Genomic DNA, 21,682 nt, shown 5'->3' on the forward strand with positions numbered 1-21,682 from the left:
TCGGGTCTGACTCGACGGCACATAACAACAACAACAACATATATATTGTTGTTGTTGTTATTTGCCGTCGAGTCGGCCCCGACTCATAGCGACCCCTTCTTGGGTTTCCGAGGCAGTATCACTACGGAAGTAGGATTGCCCATTGTTCCTTCCCAGGAGTGGCTGGTGGGTTTGAACCGCCAGCCTTCTGGTTAGCAGTCAAGTGCCTTAGGCACTATGCTACCAGAGCTCCTTATATGTATATACAAATTTAACAAAAAGATGACATTAGCCTAAAGCTCTCTTAAGAGCTTGTAATTAAGTAAGACATGGAAGTGCACCTTCTTGAGATTTCTATAATGCATAAGTAATAAGAGAAAATAAATAATATATGCTGTCACCAAATAGGGAGCTCTGGTGGTGTAGTGAGTAAGGCATTTGGCTGCAAACAAAAGGTCAGTGTTTCAAACCCACCAGCCAGTGTGCAGAAGATGAGGTGCTCTGCTTCCATAAAGTTATACAGCCTTGGAATCCCAATGGGGTAGCTATGAGTGGAATTGACTCAATGGCAGTGAGTGTGATTTGGAGTCACCTAAATGATGCAATTCTTAGGCTCTGCTTTACATAACATTTATTAGTCTGTTGTTAAATATTAACATTTCCCTTTTATAAGCACAATAGTTCTAGCATTCTTTTGAATATTGTGAAAAAAGATAAAAATTAGAAAAAATAACTGCTTTATTATTATAATAATAGAAGAATGATAGTTTTTCTTGATTAGCTCAAGTTTAGAATTCATGAGCTTGGTTTCTGAAATTCTTGCCAGGTGTGGAATGATTGGAATCAAGGTTGTTTAAACCCTGGACCAGGATGACATTTTTTCAGTTTACATTCCTATAGAAAATACATTCTTATTCTTACTCTTTGTTATACCATAGTATGTATTTTTCATATATTCTTTCTATTTTTTAACCTGACCTTCTATTTTTCCCCTTTTTCACTTCATTTGGGTTTTGTTGTTGTTTTGTTTAATCTTTTTCTAAGATTTTTGAACTATTTAATATTTAAGGTATTTTTAATATTTCTGGAACAATTAAGTAAAATTTTACGTTAATGTTTTATGTTTGAGGATTTTTTTTTTCTTTTTCATGCAGTGCCACTTTATATCATATTTTGAAAATAAGTATTTTATTTGTAAAATTGCTTATTGTTAAGATTGATGTTTATTTTGGTGGAATATTTAACAAAGTTAAAGTTAGTTAACTTTTAGTGGAATAAACCAAAATAAAAAATACTTGATAATTTGTCACTTGACTTAAGATGTTAATAACTATTATAATAGACAGTTGATATTTTACTTAACTGAGCAGTAAAAATGGATAGCAGACAATGTATTTGTCAGTTAATTTTTTCAAAATTTTATGTGTTTAGTCTTTTGCTTTCTGCATAGTGTATCTCCAGTTAAATTAACAAGTGATTAAGGTTATAAATAAGGTGCCCTGGTGACTCAGTGCTTCAGTGCTTGGCTATTAACCAGTAGGTTGGCAGTTCACAAGCACCAGTGGGGGAAGGATGTGGCAGTTTGCTTCCGTAAAAATTACAGCCCTAGAAACCCTATGAGGCAGTTGTATTCTGTCCTGTAGGGTCACTATGAGTTGGAATCAACATGATGACATTTTTTTGATTCAAGGTTATAAATTTAAATCATTATTTGAGTAAGTTACCATGTAACTAGTATCAATCCCCGTTCTTAATGCTGTCTTGCAGCTTTTCGTATTAAAATGTCTAGTAAGGCTCAACATCAGCCTCTTTTTTTTCATAGTGGTTCAGGGTGTCCATGACTAATAACCAGTTGACTCAGTGTAAATATAGGAAGATGGAACAACAATACGATAAGGTGCAGGAAAAAAAAAATGAGGAAAATTGGAGCCATTGATTTGAATATATAAAACAGGCAATACTAAAGCAAAATTGAAAGGTGAAATAAATTTTTAAAGTAAAGTTAAAATGAGAAAACTTTTCCAAGAAATGTAATTTATTTTCCGATAAAACAAATTATAAACCAAATGGAATCGTGTAAAAGAGGATAATCTACATTATTTTTCAAAGAAAACCGGGAACATTTCCAGGTGTTATTAGGCTTATAATTTAATTTCCATATATATATATATATATAGCTTATAAATTGGGCAATCTACTTCCATAGTGATACTGCCTCAGAAACCCAAGGAGGGGTTGCTATGAGTCGGGTCCGACTCGACGGCACATAACAACAACAACAACATAGTTTATTAAAATGAAAAGAAAGGTTTTAATAAATTATTTACTTTTATATTTCAGTAACCATCTCTGAGATGCTATTTTATTTAACTAGGTATGACTTTTTTCTTTCAAGCAAATTAGCTGATTGTTCTCTTACGTTGTTAATGGTTTCTTGTGATTGATGTGACAGATAGACATACAATCAGCAACCATTGGTCATATCTCCTCAATTCTCCCAACTAATAAGTAGTTTTGACTAGCCAGAAGCTGCTATGAGTAATCTAGACTAGTAAGTAGCTCTGAGCTATTGAAAGGGCATCATAACTTCTTCTATTCAGGCATGATTGTTACTAATTTGACCCTAGAGGGTCCTATATATATTGAAGCTAATGTAAATTGGCTGTTAATTCTGGATGAGGAATGATGGAAATTTGGAAATTAGGATTGAGATCAGCTCACCAGAGTTGATAAGCATAACCTTAAGGACTGATATTGTGATCCTATCACTATTTCTGTGTATTTTTAGAATAGGTTTAATATTAATGTGGATGGTATTCACCACTGTTTTTCATGTAATAATTAGATCTGTTTATTTTGAAAATGTTTAATTAATTTTGATTTTTTTTTAAGTATAAAGATTGGACTGTTTTTAAATATAATGTAACATTAGTATTAAGTGTAAAAAATATACTCTTGTCCCTACAGGAAAATATTTGAAATTTTACTGAAAGGTTTTAATTTCTGATGTAGAAGTTATTTCAACTTTTGAGTTCAGTAATAGGTATTTACCATAACTAATGGGGCCTAAATTTGTAGCATAGTGCCTAAGGCATTTGACTGCTAACCAGGAGGCTGGCGGTTTCAAACCCACCAGCCATACCTCGGAAGGAAGGTTGGGCAATCCTACTTCCGTAGTGATAACTGCCTCAGAAACCCAAGGAGGGGTCACTAGGAGTCGGGTCCAACTCGATGGCAAATAACAATGGGGCCTAAAGATTAATATCCTAGGCATGTTGTTGTTAGGTGCTGTCGAGTCGTTTCTGACTCATAGCGACCCCATGCACAGCAGAACGAAACACTGCCCAATCCCGTGCCAGCTCCATGATCCCTGCTTGAGCTCATCATCATCGCCACCATGTCAATCCATCTCATTGAAGGCCTCCCCCTCTTTCGTCGACCCTCCACCCTACCAAGCATGACATCCTTCTCCAGGGAATGGTCCTTTCTGACAACATGACCAAAATAGGTGAGACAGAGTCTGGCCATTCTCGCTTCCAAGGAGGATTTCAGGTGTACTTCCTCCAGGACAGATCTGTTAGTTCCTTTAGCAGTCCATGGTACTTTCAGCATTCTTCGCAAGCACCACAACTCAAAAGCATCAACTCTTCTTCGGCTTCCTTATTCATTGTCCAGCTCTCACATGCATACCAGGCTATTGGAAATATCATGGCTTGTGTCAGGTGCACCTTAGTCCTCAAGGAGACATCCTTCCTCCTCAGCATTTGAAACAGTTCCTTCATGGTTGACCTTCCCACTGCTACACATTATCTAATGTTTTGACTGCTGCTTCCATTGGTATCGATTTTAGAACCAAGCAACGTGAATTCTTTGACAACCTCAATCTTCTCTCCATTTATCATGATGCTGCTGATTGGTTCAGTTGTGAGGATTTTTGCTTTCTTTATACTGAGACGTAATCCATACTGCAGACTGTATTCAACCTTCATCAGTAAGTGCCTCAAGTCATCCTCACTTTCAGCAACCAAAGTTGTATTGTCTGCGTATCTCAGGTTGTTAATGATTCTTCCTCCAATCCTGATGCCACATTTTGCTTCATGTAGTCCAGCTTCTTGGGTTATTTGCTCAGCATATAGATTGAATAAGTGTGGGGAAAGGATACAACCCTAACACACTCCCTTCTTGATTTTAAGCCACGTAGTGTCTGCTTGTTCCATTCGAACCACAGCCTCCTGGTCAAGGTACAGGTTCCTCATGAGTACAATCAAGTGTTTGGGAATTCCTGTTCTTCTCAATGTTATCCATAATTTGTCATGATCCACACAATCAAATGCCTTTGCATAGTCAATAAAACACAAGTAAACATCTTTCTGTTATTCTTTGCCTTGAGCCAAGATCCATCTGACAACTGCTATGATATCCCTTGTTCCACGTCCTCTTCTGAATCCATCTTGCACCTCTGGAAGTTCTAAGCATGAGTGAGCTGAAATGGACTGGTTTTGGCCATTTTGAATCAGACAACTGTATGATCTAGTATGCCGGAAATGACAAATTGAAGACGAATGACATGGTATTCACCGTCACTAAAAAACGTAGAATCAGTCCTGAAGAATGGTTCTGCCAGTGATAGGATAATATCTATACACCTACAAAAAAAACCAGTTAATACTACTACTATTCAGATGTACTCACCAACCACCAAACCCAAAGATGAGGAAATTGAAAATTTTTACCAACTTTTCCAGTCTGTAATTGACCAAACATGCAATCAAGATATACTGATTATTACTTGTAACTGGAATGGGAAAGTTGGAAACAAAGAAGAATCACCGGTAGTTGGGAAATTTGGCCTTGATGACAGAATTAGTGCTGAAGATCACATGATAGAATTTTGCAAGACCAACGACTTATTCATTGCAAATGCCTTTTTTTAACAACACAAATGGCAGCTATACACATGGACTTTGCCTGATGGACTACACAGGAATCAGATTGAATTCATCTGTGGCAAGTGTTGTTGTTGTTGTTTGCCGTCGAGTCGGCCCTGACTCATAGTGACCCCTCCTTGGGTTTCCGAGGCAGTATCACATGGAGGTAGGATTGCCCAACTTTCATTCTGAGGAGTGGCTAGTGGGTTTGAACTGCCAGCCTTCTGGTGAGCAGTCAAGTGCCTTAGGCACTATGCTACCAGAGCTCCCCATCTGTGGCAAGAGGGAATGGAAAAGCTCAATATCTTCAGCCAAAACAAGGCTAGGAGCTGATTGTGGAACAGACCATCAACTGCTGACATGCAAATTCAAGTTAAGGCTGATGACAATTAAAACAAGTCTGTTGTTGTTGTTGTTGTTGTTGTTGTGTGCCGTCGAGTTGGACCCGACTCATAGCGACCCCTCCTTGGGTTTCTGAGGCAGTATCACTACGGAAGTAGATAGCCCCATCTTCCTTCCGAGGAGTGGCTGGTGGGTTTGAACTGCCAGCCTTCTGGTTAGCAGTCAAGTGCCTTAGCCACTATGCTACCAGAGCTCCTAAAACAAGTCTACAAGAGCCAAAATATGACCTTGATTATGTCTGCCCTCTGAATTTAGAGACTGTATAAAGAACAGATTTGATGCATTGAACACAATGACTGAAAACCAGAAGAATTGTGGAATGACATCAAGAACATCATCCATGAAGAAAGCAAGAGGTCATTAAAAAGAAGAGAAAAGAAGAAAAGACCAAAATGGATATCAGAAGAGACTCTGAAACTTGTTCTTGAAGGGAGAGTACCTAAAGAAAATAGAAGAAATAACAAGATAAAAGAGCTGAACAGAAGATTTCAAAGGGGAGCTCAAGAAGACAGTTATTACAATGAAATGTCCAAAGACCTGGAGTTAGAAAACCAAAAGGGAAGAACACACTCAGCATTTCTCAAGCTGAAAGAACTGAAGAAAAAAATCAAGCTTTAATTTGCAATATTGAAAGATTCTGTGGGCAAAATACTGAATGCTGCAGGAAACATCAAAAGAAGACAGAAAGAATACACACAGTCACTACCAAAAAGAATTGCTCAATGTTCATCCATTTCAGGAGGTGGCATAGTGATCAAGTACCAATGGTATTGAAGGAAGAAGTCAAACCTTCACTGAAGGAATTGGCGAAAAATAAGGCCCCAGGAATTGACAGAATTCGCATTGAGATATTTCAACAAACATTCTGCTCTGGAGACACTTACTTATCTATACCAAGAAATTTGGGAGTTAGCTACCTGGCCAACTGACTGGAAGAGATCTGTATTTGTATGCATTCCAAAGAAAGGTGATCCAACAGAATGAGGAAATTTTTGAACAGTATCATTAATACCACACACAAGTAAAATTTTGTTGAAGGTAATTCAAAGATTGTTATAGCAATATATTGACAGGAAAATTCCAGAAATGCAAGCTGGATTCAGATGAGGTCATAGAATAAGGGATATCATTGCTGATGTCAGATGGATCTTGCCTGAAAGCAAAGAATACCAAAAAGTTATTAACTTGTGTTTTACTGACTATGCAAAAGCATTACACTGTGTGGATCATAACAAATTATGGGTAACCTTGTGAAGAATGTGAATTCCAGGACACTTAATTGTGCTTAGAAGGAACCTGTACATAGACCAGGAGGCTGTCTTTCAAACAGTACAAGGGGGTACTGCATGGTTTAAAATCAAGAAGGCAGTACATCAGGGTTGTATCCTTTCATCAGGCTTATTCAGTCTGTGTGTTGAACAGATAATCCAAGAAGCTGCAATATGCCATGTGGAGAAGAGCATGGCATTAGGGTTGGAGGATGACTCATTAACAACCTTTGATAAGCAGATAATACAACCTTGCTTGCTGAAAGTGAAGATGACTCGAAGCACTTACTGATGAAATTTGAAGACTACAGTTTGCATTATGCATTACGCCTCAACTTAAGGTAAACAAAAATCCTCACAACTAGATCCATAAACAACGTCAGAAAAATGGAGAAAAGATTGAAGTTGTCAAAGATTTCATATTACTTGGTTCCATAGTCAACATGAATGGAAGCAGGAGTCAAGAGAACAGAAGATGTATTGCACTGGGCAAATCTGCAAAAGATCTCTATAAAGTACTAAAGAGCAAAGATGTTTCTTTGAAGAGTAAGGAGCGTCTAACCCAAGCCATGATGTTTTCAGTCACCTCATATGCATGTAGAAGCAGGACAATGCATAAAGAAGACTGAAGAGGAGTTGATACTTTTGATCTGTGGTGCTGGTGAAGAATACTGAAAGTACCATGGACTGCCAGAAGAAGGAACAAATCTATCCTGGAAGGAGTGCAGTCAGAATGCTCCTTGGAAGTGAGAACAGCCATAATTCATCTCACCTACTTTGGTCATGTGGTCAGAAGGGACCATTCCCTGGAGACGGATACCATGCTTAGTAAATTGGAGAATCAGTGAAAAGGGGGGAAGGCCTTCAACGAGATGGATTGACACAGTGACTACAATGACGGACCCATTTATAGTAAGGATTGTGAGGATGGCACAAGACTGGGTAGTATTTAGTTCTATTTTACGTGGGGTCACTATGAGTCAGAGCTGACTTGACAGATCCTATCAACAGTACAACAATGGGGCGTATTGCTAAGTATTTCATTAAAAATATATTTATCTTTTAAGTAACTTCAGGAGCTCTGGTATTGTAGTGCCTAAAGCACTTGACTGCTAACCAGAAGGCTGGCGGTTCAAACCCACCAGCCACTCCTCAGAAGGAAGATGGGGAAATCTAGTTCCGTAGTGATACTGCCTCAGAAACCCAAGGAGAGGTTGCTATGAGTCAGGTCCAACTTGACGGCACATAACAAAAACAACAACAAATAACTTTAGGAATTTTTGTGTTCAAATATTGAAAATTAAAACAGACTGTGGCTTCTATGCCTGACTAGTTTACTTGTTTGCCTTATCCAGCTAAGTCAGACTCCCATACTTTAAGTTTCCAAACTTTTAAAGTATCTTGTTGAGACAGTCCAAAAACCAAAATAACAGTCCTATTGGACTATTGAGTTTAACAAAAAGAATAATGAAAAAAAGTTATTTATATATAGAGCATATATATAATTATATCTACATACTTAATTTAAGGTACCATGAATAATATATACAGAAGCATATTTCAGAGAAACAGAGTCCATGTATTACTCAAATGTACTGAACTTAAGTAATTTTATACTAGATAGTTTAAAACAATCACTGTCATTTCATTAACCATATTACTTTGTGTTATAGAAAATAAAGATTAAGAAAAACAAAGCATGTATATGGATTTGGCTTTAGTTTTTTTTTTTTTTTAAGTGGTAGTTTAATTTTTAATTGATTTTTAGTACTTATGCATTTTATTTTTTTCTATGTGAAATATTTTTTTTCTAAAAATTACCAACTTTTTACAAAAGAGCCATTAAGTCATGGTTGAGCTGCAATTTCTCCCTGGAGTGATGCCATCTAATTGTTATAATGTAAAATATTTGGAGACTAGTAATTATATATCTATATATAAGATATGTAATACATTATATATAAATGTGTGTGTATGTGTGTATGTGTATATATATATATATGTTATATACATATAATTTACAAATCATGGCAATGTTGTCATCCCTCTTTTTGGGAAGCCTTGGTACATTGCCTGGGCTAACTTGTCTGGTGGTTGCTCTAGGTGTGAATTCCCATACTGGTGGGAATATAAAAAGAATCTGACTTACAAGTTGCCATTTTTGCCTCCTAATATGTGAAACCCACCAAACTACCTCATTTTTTGCAACATGGCAATGCAAAAAATATGAAAATTACTTCATTTATAGTCAAGCCTATTGCTCAGAGATGACAAGCAGTGATTCTGAGTATGCCATACAATCTGTTCTGTATGAATTACTTTATTAGTATTATGATAACATTGGCAGCATTGCCCTTCCTTGTTCAGTTGTAGAGATTTATACTGTTTTATATTTTATGAGTTTAAACTCAATTTTATTTCCTGCTTTATGAAAGTTGCTTATGATGTTGAAATAATTATGTCTGGACAGTGTTTTTTGAAATAAGGACTCTGATGACCATGATCATATATTTAAATTTTAGTTGTTTCTGTCTTATCTGTTGTTGGTTGACAACTTCCACCCGAAACTTAGTGGCTTAAAACAACATTATTTGTCATGATTCTGTGCATTGACTAGGTTCCTTCAAAGAATTTCTACTTGCCATGGTACACTAGAAATCACCCATGGCATCTTTGAGCTCTGCACGTGATGGAATATCCAGGATGATCTCTTATCCTCAGGGTCTCACTCTATATAGCCTCTTGTCTTTTAGTCTAACCCTAACTTTTTTTTAGAATAGCGGGTAGTTTATAAGAGGACACCTCTAATGTGCAGGAGCTTGTAAAAGATACTTGTGCATCACACATACTAATGTCCCATTACTCAAAGCAAATCACATGACCAAGCCCAGAGTCAGAGTATAAGGGCCTGCACAAAGACGTGAATTTTTATATGTATGTTTCACTGCGGACCACAGATGTAATAGACTGTGTGAGTTTGGATCGTACAGAAGAATAAGGAACAGTATTATATGAATCAAATAATATGTTTCTAAATAATTTCACAAAATTATAGTTAGCAGTCTTGGTTTTAATTTGAGGGAGGGAGGACGATGTTAGGAAATGAAAAGGGAAGGAAGTAGTCCTGAAATTGAAACAACTGAGTTTATATTTCATTAGCCTTTGTTGAAAGACAAATCTCCATAAAAGAATATGTTCACTTCCATTTTATAAAATTAACCCTATTATGTGTCATTAAAATGAGTAACTCTATCTAATAAACAACGTTGGTATGGCTTCTGTTTAAAGTTTTATTCTACATTTTTCCCTCTTTTCCCTTGTCCACCTAATTCCACTTCCTTCCCCTCTCTCTCTCTTCATCCATGACCTAGAAATGTTAGTTTTTGAAAGAAAACAAAAATAATTTATATTCATGCTATTTTATATGTTTCTAAGTTTTTAAGATTTTGTAAGTTTTGGTGAATTTTTGATGCATTAAATGACCTATCAGGTAAGTTAACTGTGAATCACTGGAACTGCTAATATTCCTGATTTGGAATGAAGTAGAGAATTAACAATTTTCTGTGGATGTAGGAACCATGTAGGGACACAATGTGGCTGCTGTTGGCTCTTTATCTTAGACGTTATTTGATTGGCTTTACTTCCTCAAAATGACAGCATCACATTTTAAACTTCTGTACTCAAAGTGATTTTCTCCTTCGTGAAAAGTTTTTACTTAGCAAAGCTTTTCTTTGGTCATCAAAATTATTTTCCCTCTTCTCTTTTTAACATTTTTTACCCTGACAAATTCATCATCTATAAGGTATTTGAGGAGTAGTTTGCTGATAAATATATTTCATGGAGTGTCCATATAATATTCTGAGTAAAAACAAGGTCTTTAGATTCTAACTCTGGATATTGGTCCTAGCTTGGTTACTTACTAGCTGTTAAGGCTTGGAAATTTCCTAGACCTGTCTACTGTATGCTCATTTGAAAAAGGTGCTGGTAAAGTATCCTCAGGGTGATTGTATATATTAAATAACATAATTCTTACAAAGATTGTTGCATTGTGTTTGACATAGTAAGTGCTGTGATCATATATTTTATTACAGCTTTTAATGCCTGAAATGAAATGAAATACTGTGATGGTTAAGGTTATATGTCACCTTGGCTAGGCCAGATTCTTAGTAGTTTGGAAGGTATTATGTAATCATCCTTCTTTTTGTGATCTGATATTAGCAGCCTTTCAGTTGAAAGGAAAGTTTCCTTGGTGGTATGTCCTGTATCCAATATATGTGGATGTTCTCGCAGAGCTCACTCTCTCTTGATCCTGCATCCTACTGGTCATCCTTTGACCTCTAGTTTTTGGGATATGAGTCAGCAGCCTGCAGATTTTGAGCTTTGTCAGGTCCTACAACCCTGTGAGCCAGCAGCCTTCTCTCTGACCTGCCGATTTTGGGGCTCACTGGCCCCTGCAGCCACCAACTTGATGCCTCACCTATGGATTTAGGAGCTGCCAGCTTCCATAACTGCATGAACCATATCCTTGAAATAAATCTCTCTGTGTATGTTTATATACACACTTCACAGATTTTGCTTCTCTAGAGAACCCAGCCTAAGACAAATATTAAGATAAATAGGTAACCTCTATCATGTTTAAATTAATTTTTCTTTAATTACAAGGGCCAAGATCTTATTTGGCCCCTTGATTATGGAGCTAATAATTAGATAGAGGTGTAGTGAAATCATGCAAGAACATAGAACCAACAGGAAGTGAGAGTGGTGATGATACTTTGAATACAAATTATTAAATTTATAATATGTTCATTAGAGAGAAGAAGTGAATTAGGTCTTGGGCTAACTGACATTTGGAAATATTTTAGCTTCCTTTCCTCTTTATAATTTCTATCACTATACTATAAAAAGGAGCTCTGGTAGCATAGTGCCTAAGGCACTTGACTGCTAATCAGAAGGCTGGAGGTTCAAACCCACCAGCCACTCCTCGCAAGGAAGGTTGGGCAATCTACTTCCATAGTGATATTGCCTCAGAAACCCAAGGAGGGTCGCTATGAGTAGAGTCTGATTCCACGGCACATAACACCACCAACAACAACACTATAAAAATTTAAAATTTCACTCTAGATAAGAACTATTTTACTGTTTCATAATTTATGGAAATATATTTATTCATAAGCATAATTTTACCTTTGAGCAAACTTCAGAAAAGAATTATTGCCAAGATGTATTATAACTTGTTTTCTCAAATGCTTTTCTCATTATCTTCTTCAAAATTTCTCTCTAAAATTATCTTAGGGGCTATGTAATTAGGCTAATTGTGTGTATCCGTATGTGTAGCTTATGGCCATACCAGAAAGCCACCATAGTAAGAACATGGCACAATATGTTTCAACATGCGGCCACAGTGTTTTCAAGGCTGGCCAGGCAGTCAATCATGTGCTAACAGCTGTGAGCAACAGAACTTTGTGTATAATCTCTTTGGTGTAAATAGAAATTGACAATTATTTATAGGGAATAATTAATGCAACTTTTTTAAAAAGTACACACAATTTTCAACCCTTGGCAGCTGTTGAAAAGAAAGGAAGAATGAATATGAAGGATCTTTTTTGACTGACAGAAAAGGCCTGAAGAAAAATAGATGATGTCTGTGACTATCTGTAGACACTGTCTTCCAGAATGTATAGATACATAATTAACTCTTCGAATAATAAGAGTTAAAACTTACAAAAAGAAACAAATCCATTCTCAGTTTAAGTAAATGTAGAAAATCCCAGTAAATATTGTGTTACATACTTTTGTTAATTAATAGAAATTTTGGTAATTTCATGTAGTTCTAGGTTTTTTTGTTTTGTTATTTCATTATTTTATGAAAAGGAGCTCTGGTGGTACAGTAGCTCAGCCATTTGTCTGCTAACCAAAAGGTGGGCTGTTAGAACCCACCAGCCATTCCACCAAAAAAAGATGAGGCGTTCTGCTTCGTAAAGATTTACAGCCTTGGAAACACTCTGGGACATTTCTGTGTTGTCCTATAGGATTGCTTTGAGTTGGAATCAACTTGATTGAAGTGGGTTTTGTTTTTTTGTTAGTTTAAGAAACACAAAAAGTAAATGAAAGAAAAGAAGAGTAGAAGGAAAGTAGGAAAGGACATAAGGAAGGAAGGAATAAAAGGAGAAAGAAAAAAATGTATATATTTATCCCAAGTGAAAATGATTCTAACTTGTTACTGCTATAAATAACATCATTCATTCAAAATTAACTCACATGGTCAAACAGTTAGTTGGAAGAAGTAGCGCTGATTTTATAATTGTGTATTGTAAGAGGAGTGAACTTGTGCTTGCTGGTGAAATATTTTTCTGACAGTGGTTGTCATCAAAAGCCATGTCATATGTTCAGTCACACACATGTATTTAAGTAACTCTTGATCTGTTAAAAAAAATTCATTTCCAAATGTTGATTGTTTACAAGTTTTAATAAGCTAATGGTAACTTTATTAAGAAAATTTTATTCCAAATATAACCAGAAATTAGTATTTCTTCTGCAGCTTTTATCTAAAATATCCCGTGTTCAGCATTTCCACCCTTTCATCTGAACTGAGACTCTACCTCTAAATGAAGCTTTTATCTTGAGAAAGTAGAAGAAAGAAGTGATGATTTTCTCCTGCTTACATAGTGATTTTCACTTTTAAACTTTAATGTCATAGGCACCTATCTTATTTTTACAAAATAACTGTCAATGCTTATATTTGGCAAAAAACATAAAGTAGAATTGTTTAAATAATCATATTGTTATTTGAACTCACATAAACAGAGACTGTGTTAAAGGTGCTCAATGTATTATCTGTGAAAATGTGTCTGTCAAGATAGCCTGAGTAGTGAGTTGTCAGCCATAACCTGACTTTGGTTACTGTGCTGAATGACCATGAGAAGAAAATACCTCATCAAGCCAAACTTCTGTATGTTGTTGTTGTTGTTGTTACATGCTGTCGAGTCAGACCTGACTCATAGCGACCCCTCCTTGGGCTTCCGAGGCAATATCACTAGGCAAGTAGATTGCCCCATCTTCCTTCTGAGGAGTGGCTGGTGGGGTTGAACCGCTAGCCTCCTTGGGTTTCCAAAGCAATATCACTATGGAAGTAGATTGCCCAATCTTCCTTCTAAAGAGTGGCTGATGGGTTTGTACCACCAGCCTTCTGTTTAGCAGTCAAATGCCTTAAGCACTACACCACCAGAACTCCCTTTGTCTGAACAGCATTCTTCAATTTCAACAAAGCAAGTGAGATATATATATATATCTCACTTGCTTTGTTGAAATTTTTTGTCTACCCTGAAAGCGTGCCTAGCATCTGGTATAGTTAATGCTCAAACACTGTTTGATGGAAATACTTTGAGTCAAGTACCTTTGAAGGATGCAAAAACAAGATATGGTTCCTGTTTGGTAATACTACTGATGAGAAGAAAGCTCTGTACTGAAGAAAGGAGCAGTATTATTAAGTTTGCAAAAATAAAATACACTAAATCAATGGATTCAAGGGTAGCAATATGAGAAGAAAAGAAGATGAGAAGGGAAATACTGCAGAATATTTATATTTTGCACTCAAGGGCCAAGTGGAATAGAGGGTCTGAGACTGAACTGCAGTGGCCTCACTCACACTGCATTATGAAAACCCCTCCTTGTGTTAACAACAATCGAAAATGCACATTTTACCAATGGTAATAAAAACTTAGGGATGAAGCAAAAGTCTCTCTTTTCTCCACCTTCAAGAAATTTTTGGAGAGTAGTTTGAAACGGGTTTTTAAAATAGGCCAGGGATAAGATCTGAAGTGGATGGAACTGGATAGTAAACAAGGGAAATTATATTAACTTCATGAGTTTGAGAATTTTACGGGTACCACAGACTCCCCCTGTAGATGGTTGTGGGTTGTGTGATAATGATAATCTAAATGTGCTTTTAAATCCACATTTTGCATAGTGGTCATCACTGCATGGGAAACAAAACCAAGAATAGATTGTAGTAGAGATCATTACTCTTTTGTGGTGACTTTTATGAAAGTGCTTGTGCTCTGTGACTTTGTTGCTTTCCTTCTCTGCTGTGCTCAGTGTAGGTCAAGCTACCCCAAATGATTTGGATAATTAGAAAAGAAAAAACATCAGTCTCTGTTCTGGAAAAGTTTATCACCTGTGGGGACAGGATATGGGGTAGAGTGGTGCTTATGTACAAGTAAATAGCCAACAAAGCAATATGTATGTTTTACATTCTGGTTTAGTTTAGAGTAGACAGTGAGCATTTTAAATTCATAAGAGAGAAACGTTTTTGGCTAAAGTCATCAATGAAATTCTAGCTCCTTGGAAATTTTTAAATTGTATTAATTTGAAGAACTAGTAGATTGTTTTATTAAAAGCTCCAGCTGTACATTTTTGGCTAGTGACATGGTAAATGGATTTTGATGTCTTAAATAAAGAAGTAGCATAATAAAAGCTGTGTTTTGACAGATTGGCCAGGGCATGGCATGTAGGAATGTCTGGAGAATAGGGAGAGCAGAGGCAGGGTGATAATTTAGTATATTCTTAAAATGATCTTCCTTGCTGCCTGTTGTAGTGATCAAGGCATTAATCAGGAGCACGTGGGGTGATAACAAGTGGAATTCTAAGGAACAGCTCATAGAGGAATTGCTAGAACTTTGTAACATTGAATACATAGATTTTATTCAGTGTTTACTTTTAGTTATGTACTTGTGGGTTGCTGCCCAAAAAGTTGGTGATTCAAACTCACCTGGCTGTTCTGCAGGCAAAAGACCTGGCAATCTCCGACTATAAAGGTTAAAGCCAAGAAACCCTATGGGGCCATTCAACTCCTTACATGGGGTCACTTTGTTGTTGTTTTTTGCCGTTGAGTCGGCCCCAACTCATAGCGACCCCTCCTTGGGTTTCCGAGGCAGTATCACTACGGAAGTAGGATTGCCCAACCTTCCTTCCGAGGAGTGGCTGGTGGGTTTGAACCGCCAGCCTTCTGGTTAGCAGTCAAGTGCCTTAGGCACTATGCTACCAGAGCTCCTATGGGTCACTAGGAATAGATTTTAACTGACAGCATCTAACAACAACAACAACTGCCTAGGAAAATGTGTATTATTTTTATTTTTATATTTAATTTTTTAAACAGTTGTATGAAGTGTAGGTACTATTATCATTAAGATTATATAGTTAATTATTGGGAGAAGCTCTGGTAGCATAGTGCCTTAGGCACTTGACTGCTAACCAGAAGGTGGGTGGTTCAAACCCACCAGCCACTCCTGGGGAGGAAGGTTGTGCAATCTACTTCCATAGTGATACCACCTGGGAAACCCAAGGAGGATGACTTGGGTCCGACTCAACAGCACATAACAACAAGAAGTTAATTGTCAGAGCCAGTACCTAAACCTTGGATCTGTCTTAACCCAAGCCTTTTAAAGAATGCTGATTTATCAGAAGCTAAAGAGTAATGCTAACCTTTTTAGTAGGAGTCCAGATGTCAGTCAGGAGTGTTACAAGTCTGGCTTAATATTGACCTTTGGAATCCATATAACACAAAGCTCCTTCTCTCTTTTTTTTCTCTAGTGCGGCTTCATGATAGCATATCAGAAGAGGGCTTCCATTACTTGGTGTTTGATTTGTAAGTACACACTTTGTGTTAATTTATTTTTGTAATCTATTTTAAGGCCCTTTTTAATTAAACATGATTTTTTCTCATTGTGCACTTCAAATTAATAACAATTTTAATATTTTGAAATGTATTCAAGTTACATTTAACTCTAACCTTTGAAAATATGACTGCTCTACAGTGTTTATTTAAAATTTAACTTTATAAGTGTACAAATTTTAAGTCTGTTTCCTTTTGGATTATCCATTGTGATATCGTAAGTAATTACCAGTTTGACTTTAGAGTAAAAAAAAAAAAAGTTGCTTATATAAGCACATTTTCTTTTGGATTTTCTTTATGTACAATTTATGATCTCACATAAAAAGAACCCAAGGAAAGGTGGATCTAGGATTGCTTAATTTGGGGGTTCAACAACATCATCAAAATCCCATCCCTTACTCAAGCATTGGTTTTGTCCTTAGACTGGTGTGGTTCAAGATATTGCATACAGACATGGAAATGTCCAGTGGAAAACATGAAACTGTACAGTCGAAGACATTGTCTCTTGGTCTTCTTAAGAATGAAAAACTTAACCAGTTCAGTGCCCATTCAATCTCATTGACCAGGACTGGGTTAAATCCCTATGCCTAAACCAATCACTACCAAAAGGATAGAATTAATAAGATTGACTTAGACTACTCAGGATTTATAAACTGAGTTTTTATTAGCAAACATAAACCAAAGGGTTAATAATGGTTCCTGGGTAGTCAACCCATGTTGCCTGCTTTGGATAGCAAGGATATAATAAGACAAACCACACATATAGTAGGAATTTACTACACATAGTAGGAATTTTCGGAAGGAAGGTTGGGCAGTCTACTTCCGTAGTGATACTGCCTCAGAAACCCAAGAGGGGTTGCTATGAGTTGGGGCCAGCTCGACAGCACATAACAACAACAACAGTAGGAATTTCATCAATATACACTTTTTGGAAATCAATTTGATATTACATGTATGAAAAGACTCAAAAGTGCCCATACCCTAGTGGTAAATCTTACTTCTAGGAACAAAATTCATGGAATGTATACGTTTCATACACATAAAGCTTTATGTCCAAAGGTGTTAGTGGTAGCATCGTTTATAATGGGGGGGGGGGTGGAGATGGAAAAGAAGGATGCAAAAATAGAAAAACGGTTGTATAATGACAGTACTTTCATATAATGGAATAATCTCTAGAGCTTTAAAGTGGTATTTACAAATGACTTTTTGAGAAAGATTAAGTTTTGTTTTTGAAAAAGTATTAAGTCACATAATATGAATATGGTGGTACTAGATTTAGGAGCTCTGCTGCTATAGTGGTTAAGGCATTTGGCTGCTAACCAAAAGGTCATTGGTTTGAAACCACCAGCCACTCCACCAAAGAAAGATGAGGCAGTCTGCTTCTGTAACGATTTATAGCCTTGGAAACCCAGTGGGGATTGCTATGAATCAGAATCAATTCAATGGCAGTGAGTTTGGTTTTGGTTTTTGGTACTACACAAACGCAACGCAACCACAGCCGTGGAGTCAGCCTCGACTCATAGCGACCCCTCCTTGGGTTTCTGAGGCAGTATCACTATGGAAGTAGATTACCCAACCTTCCTTCTGGTTAATTCAACTGTTTAATGATGTCATGAAGAACCACCTTCTTTTCATCTTTTTGTCTGCTCCTTTTAGCACATGGTTTTTTTTCATGTGCAGGCTCCTCTTATGGTCATGAGGTGGCTGCCTCAGCTTCAGGTTTCACAGTGACTTCCAAAGGCAGAAAAAGGGAATGCAGATTCTACTGCTTATACTTTTTATCTATGAGAAAAAATGTCCCATCAGTCCCTCAGAAAATATCTGCTAATGATTCCTTCTTTGGAATTGCTTCTCATGTCTGTATCTAAACCAGGTATTGGCAAAGGGAATGGAATTACAACAAGCCAATCATAATTCTGTCAGTAGGTCTGGGTAGGAAACTTACCTCCTTTGAATCACATAAATCCAATGAAGAACTAAATCATGATTCTGTTATCAAGAATGAAGGAGAGGTTTGCCTGGTGAGTTACCGTGCAAAGGATGCCTGCCATATTAGTGATCCATGTGTATGCTGAAGAAAAGAAACAGTAGTTTTGCTTATGAGCAGTCCTTCTGCAGAGGTTTCTCTCCACAGGCACAGTCCATCCATGGCTAACTCTACTTCATTTGACACCACTCTATGCTGCAATGGTAGTCCTTCCCCTTCAGCCCTCTCTTGCAGGTAATATTTTTATTTTCAATGTAGCTGATATTTTTATTTTCTCTGATGTTTTCTTCCTTCTTGATGTCCCAAGATTCCTTCTTTCATCATTTTCCTTTTGTTTGAAGAACTTCCTTTAGCCATTTTTTAGGGTAGGTCAGCTCGCAATAAATTCTTAGTTTTTCTTTTTCTGAGAATGTCTTGATTTTCCCTTTGCAAAAAGGGCAAGGAGACCACATGTTCTGACCTCCTCTAATCCCACAAGAAGAAGACAGAATCCCCATCAATAGCCCAAGGCCTATTACTTCTAGGCTGGACATGCTGCCTCCCTCCAGCCCTTTCACCAACTGTTCCTCCCAAAGCACCACCACATCTCTCTTGGGTTCGATAATTTGCTGCAGTGGCCACAAGAACTCACAGATTATGAGGTTTATTAGGGAAGCACCACAGGCTACAATTCAAGTTCAGGAAAAACGCTCAGTCTCTCTCCCAGCCCACCATCTCTCAGTCAAAAGTCTCTCACAGTCTCTCTCCCAACAGTGCATGCCCCTCGGTGTCTCACTCAGCAATGCGTGTCTCTTGAGTCTCTTTTCCAGCAGCGCATGTCTCTTCCAGCAGCACGTGTTGCTTGTAGCGGCACGTCTCTCGCAGGAGTGCATCCTTCCTCAGCCAGCAGTCAGAGAGAGTTCTGCCTCTAGGAGGCCTCCTTTTGAGCCTGGCAGAGTGTCCTAGTTTGCCAATCACAGCATCAGAACTCTAAGCACCTGAGAGAGAGTAGGAACCTCCCAGAACATTGTTTTGTGCCACTCCCAACAGAAATACTCCAGAGGGGACAACTTTAGCAATCAGGAGCTCCTCAGTTGCTCATAGCAAATCCCACCTTGGATTTTACAAAGACTTAAGGGTAGAAAAGCGCCACACTAAGTAATTTACTACACTGCACCCTTCATTCCTGAAGGATATTTTTGCTGGACATAGAATTAGTTGGCAATTCTTTTCTTTGAATGTTGTGCCACCTACTTCTGGTTGCTTAGTTTTTGGTAAGAACCCTGCTGTCATTCTAATTATTTTCCCCTTATAGTTGAGGCATTATTTCTCTCAAGCTGCTTAAAAAATATTCCCCTGTCTTTAGTTTGGCTATGATAGACCTTGGCCTAGATTTCTTAGGGTTTATCCTATTTGGGATTCGCTTAGCCTCTTGAACCTGTAAGGTATGTCTTCTACCAAATTTGGGACATTGGAAGCCTTATTTCTTTGCGTACATTTTCTGCCTCACCTTCTTTCTCCTCTTCTTGAATGCTGATAATATAAATATTAGACATATAGTTATGCATAGATCCCTGATGCTCTTTTACTTTTGTTATTTTTCTGTTTATTTTTTTGTTGTACTGATTGACAGCTTCTGTTGTTCTGTCTCCAAGTTCAATGGAGTTACTCTCTTCTCACCATTCTGCTATTGAACCCATCAATTGAGTTTGTTTCGTTTTTGTTGTTTTATACTGTATTTTTCAGTTGTACCAGTTCCATTTGGATCTTCTTTATATCTGCTATTTCCTTTTTGAGATTTCCTGTTTTGTTTTTGTTTGTTTCATGTATACTTTTATTTGTACATTGAGGAATTTTATTATGGCTGCTTTCAATCCCTGTCTGATAATTCCAACAGCTTTGTCACCTTTGTTGATGTCTCTTGATTGTCCTTTCTCATTCAAATTGACATTCTCTTGGTTCTTGGTATGATGGGTGATTTGCATTGTATCCTGGTGCCAAAGGGGCAGGGAGGCCGCATCTTCTGACCTCCTCTAACCCCACAAGAGGAAGACAAAATCACTGTCAGCAGCCCAAGGCCTATCGCTGCCAGGCCAGACATGCCGCCTCCCTCCAACCCTGACACCAGCTATTCCTCCTACAGCACCCACCACCTCTCTGCTGAGTTCGATAATTTGCTGCAGTGGCCACACACAACTCACAGATTATGGGGCTTATTAGGGAAGCAACAGGCTATAATTTAAGTTCAGGAACAAACTCAGTCTCTCTCCGCCACCATCTCTCAGATGACAGTCTCTCTCCCAGCAGTGTGTGTGCCTCAGTGTCTCTCTCCCAGCAGTGTGTGTCTCTCGGTGTCTTCCAGCTGGCAGTGAGAAATTTCCTCTGCTTCTAGGAGGGCTCCTTTTGAGCCTGGAAGAATGGCAAACTAACCAATCCCAACATCAGAATTCTATACAGCTGAGAGAAAGCGAACTTCCCAGAATACTACTTTGTGCTGCTCTCAACAGAAATACCCCAGGTGGATAACTCTAACAATCAGGAGTTACTCGGTTGTTCATGGCAAATTCCACCACGGAGTTTACAAAGGTTTATGGCTAGAAAAACAATACCAGGTAATTTACTACACCACATCTAGATACTTTGGGATTCTGGATTTTTTTATTTTATATTTTTTAAGGAGCTCTGGTGGCATAGTGCCTAAGGCATTTGACTGTTAACCAGAAGGTTAATGATTCAAACCCACCAGCCACTCCTCAAAAGGAAGACTGGGCAATCTACTTTCATAAAGTTTTACCCACTTCAAAACTCCAAGGGGTCACTATGACTCAAAATTGACTTGATGGAAGTGAGTTTGGTTTTTGGCTTCTGGATTTTATTTAAATCTTGTTTTATCAGTCTTCTCTAAACCATACCAGTGAGAGTAAAAAGGCACCTCATTACTATCAGGTGTGGATAGAAGGTTAGTTTCCTCACTCAGCCTCCGTTAAAATCCTAGAGTTGGGGGAACCTCTCTGACATCACCCTCTCAGTGTGTGGAACACTGTTATATCAGGTATAGGGTGGAAGTTTAAGCTTCTCGTGTGGCCTTCTTTGACAGGGATGGGTTTGGAACCACAGTGCTGTTTGACTAGAGTAGGATGATTATTGTCTGAAAGTTTTATGTCCTGGTATTCTGCTCCTTTCCTGGTTCTTCTGCTCCTTTCCTGGTTCTTTGACTAAAGAGAGATGGATTTTTTTTTTTTTTTGTCTCAGCACATTGGTTTTTCCAGGTTTCCAGCTTTCCCACACCCAGTCTGGAATATATGAGGCACAAAAAGAAAAAAAACCTGAGAATTCACCTCTGTGTCATTCCTACCTTTTGCACCTTCATCTCTCTCCCTTTCAGAGTCTTCTTATGTTTGTTTTATTTATAATGTCCAGGAAGTTTTGCTGTGTATATCAGGGGAAGTGAGGAAAAATGCATCTACTC

General features: G+C 37.6%; 1 protein-coding gene across 1 annotated transcript in view; it reads left to right on the plus strand.

Moving 5' to 3' along the window:
- The window catches only part of CAMK2D (calcium/calmodulin dependent protein kinase II delta), a 521,252-nt gene that overhangs the window by 288,552 nt on the left and 211,018 nt on the right, over positions 1-21,682 (plus strand). The window contains exon 4 of the mRNA XM_042780929.1: positions 16,166-16,220. Within this exon, the coding sequence (XP_042636863.1) occupies positions 16,166-16,220 (55 nt within the window). The remainder of the gene's footprint in view (positions 1-16,165; positions 16,221-21,682) is intronic.

This window comes from Orycteropus afer, unplaced genomic scaffold (assembly GCF_000298275.1).
Source record: "Orycteropus afer afer isolate SDZICR_OR568_19922 unplaced genomic scaffold, OryAfe1.0 scaffold00071, whole genome shotgun sequence".
NCBI lineage: Eukaryota > Metazoa > Chordata > Mammalia > Tubulidentata > Orycteropodidae > Orycteropus > Orycteropus afer.